The sequence below is a fragment of the Nannospalax galili genome, unplaced genomic scaffold, assembly GCF_000622305.1.
Source record: "Nannospalax galili isolate Female #2095 unplaced genomic scaffold, S.galili_v1.0 scaffold329, whole genome shotgun sequence".
NCBI classification, from domain to species: domain Eukaryota; kingdom Metazoa; phylum Chordata; class Mammalia; order Rodentia; family Spalacidae; genus Nannospalax; species Nannospalax galili.
Window position 1 is genome coordinate 3,319,313 of NW_008360321.1, and position 2,816 is coordinate 3,322,128.

Below are 2,816 nucleotides of genomic sequence, written 5' to 3' on the forward strand. Positions count from 1 at the left end.
GCTTTTGCATAGGGGTTAAGTTATTCTGATCTGTGTTAAGATGATTTAAAGTAAAAAGAGCATGATTAAGCAATTGGTGTGGTGAATAATAATGTCCCCCTTCTCTTAATCTTTGCAGCTGTAACTTAAGAAGTTGATGAGTTCTTTCTATAATGGCTTGGCCTTGTGGATTGTATGGGATACCAGTGATATGTCTTATTCCCCATGTATCACAAAATTTCTTAAAAGTATTTGAAGTATAAGCTGGTGCATTATCAGTCTTTAATTGTTTTGGAATGCCCAATACCATAAAACTTGCAATCATGTGTTGAATAACATCTTTGACTGCTTCTCCTGTTCTTGCCGAGGCAAAAACAGCATGAGAGCATGTATCCACAGTAACATGCACAAAAGCAAGCCTGCCAAATTCTGAGATATGAGTCACATCCATTTGCCATAGGACTTGAGGTTTTAATCCTCGAGGATTCACACCCATTTTTTGAGGATGATAAGCTTCCGGGCAACAATTACAGTTTTTTACTATTTGTCTAGCTTGTTCTCTAGTAATGTTAAACATTCTTTTAAGTGCTAAAGCATTCTGATGATGCAATTCATGGCTTTGCTGAGCCAATTCTATGACATTATTAATTGTTATTTCCTTAGTAAGCAAATCAGCCATTCTATTCCCTAAGGATAAAGGTCCTGGTAAATTAGTATGACTTCGTATATGTCCTATGTACATTTTCTCCTTTCTATTATTAATAGTTTGTTTTAATTTTTGTAGCAATGGCAATATCTTTGAGCTTCCTGAGAGTAAGGCTGTTTCTATAGCTGGAAATAAATTAACTACATACTTAGAGTCAGTATATAAGTTAAAAGGCTGAGTATAATGTTCTGCTGCCATGATAACTGCAGAGATCTCTGCCTGCTGAGCAGAAAAACTTTCACACCTCTTTATTAAAGGTGGTCTATCTGGTGAATAAACCACAGATGTTCCATTTGAGGAGCCATCTGTGAAAATTAATATAGCATCTTCTATAGGCATTTCTTTAACCTTTGAGGGAAATATTATGTCTGTTTCCTGTACAAATCTCAATATAGGATGTTGGGGAAGATGATATTTTATTTGCCCTGCATAATTTATTAATGCCAAGCCCCAGTCATCATCATTTTGTAATAAATACTCTAATTGTTGTCTCTTATAAGGGATAATTATATTATGCACATCTCTACCAAATAATTCTTTTGATCTAATTCTCCCCTTAACTATTAATTGGCTACATAAATAAATATAAGAAGATACCATTTTAACTTGTGTATGGGGTAAATGCATCCATTCCAAGATTCCTTCTTGCCATAAACATGCAGTTGGGGTATATGAAGTTTTTATTATTATTAAATCCCATGGTGCTTTATAATCAACTTGTTTTACCTTAGCTGTCTGTAGTTTTTCTTCTACCAATATTAGTTTTTCTAAAGCTTCTGGTGTTAATTGTCATTGTGATTTAGGATTAGCATCTCCTTTTAACAATTCAAATAGGGGGTGTAATTCTCCTGTAGTTATTTTTAAATAAGATCTTACCCAGTTTATATTCCCTAATAGTTTTTGAAAATCATTTAAAGTTTTCAATTTATCTATTCTGATACTCATTTTTTGTGAGCTGATTCCTTGCTCACCAATGACTTTTCCTAAATAGTGTAAAGGCCTATTATATTGTATTTTATTTGGAGCTATTATAAGACCATATTTACTTAATGATTGAATCATGTCTTTTAATATTGATTCTGCAGAATCTTTAGTTTTATGGGCCAATAGAATATCATCCATATAATGTATTATATAAGCATCCTTGTATTTAATCCTAATATCTTTCAATGCTTTATCCACAAATTTTTGACATAAAGTTGGACTATTTTTCATCCCCTGAGGAAGAACTTTCCATTGATACCTTTGAAAAGGTTGTTTTAAATTAGTTGATGGAACACTCAAAGCAAATCTCTGAGAATCCTCAGGACTTAATTGTATTGTAAAGAAACAATCTTGCAGGTCTATAATGATAATAAATAAGTCAAAGGGAATTGCCACCGGTGAAGGCAGACCAGGCTGTAAAACCCCCATGTCATGCATGGTTTCATTTATTGCTCTTAAATCTTGCAATAGTCTCCACTTACCGGATTTTTTCTTACTGACAAATATAGGTGCATTCCAAGGACTGGTTGATTCTACTAAATGCCCTTTATCTAGCTGTTCTTTCACTAAATATTCTACAGCCTGTATTTTTTCTCTGATATAGGGGGCCACTCTCTGATTTTTATATATCTGTACCACTTCTTTAAGAGGTCTAATCATTGTTTTTATTTCTCCAGTGAAATCAGAGTCTATGACTCCTGGAATCACTTCAAAATTCTTTTTATAATTTGAACTTCTGCCAATTATTAAGCCAAATGTACCAAAAGGCAGACCTCCTTTAATGGAGGTCTCTATTAATTGGGTCCCTTCCATAAGGGAGAGTATATAATCTTTATTTACTGCCAAATCCAGCCTAGCACTTCTTGGAGTGGCTCTAGGAAGATCATGCATACTAAAAAGTTCAGTCAAAGGATTTAGTTCAAATTGTTTGTCTTTTTCCTTACCTGAATTCGCCATCTCTATCCCTCTTTCTTTTAAGGGGTGAGGGCTTGCCCCTATCCTCATTTTATTTTATTTTATTTTATTTTTAGTTTTGGTCTCACTGTGTAGACCAGACTGGCCTTGAATACACAGAGATCCACCTGCCTCTGCTGGTGTAGGCCACCACCCCTGGCTTTTGATCTGATTTTATAAGCCTGCCCTCTAT

The 2,816-nt window shown here is 34.3% G+C and overlaps 1 protein-coding gene across 1 annotated transcript in view; it reads left to right on the forward strand.

Annotated features, from left to right (window-relative positions):
* Nucleotides 1–765: 765 nt before the first annotated feature.
* Nucleotides 766–2,816, forward strand: part of LOC103727389 (cysteine-rich secretory protein 3-like) — a 20,877-nt gene continuing 18,826 nt past the window's right edge. The window contains exon 1 of the mRNA XM_008825234.2: nt 766–792. Within this exon, the coding sequence (XP_008823456.1) occupies nt 766–792 (27 nt within the window). The remainder of the gene's footprint in view (nt 793–2,816) is intronic.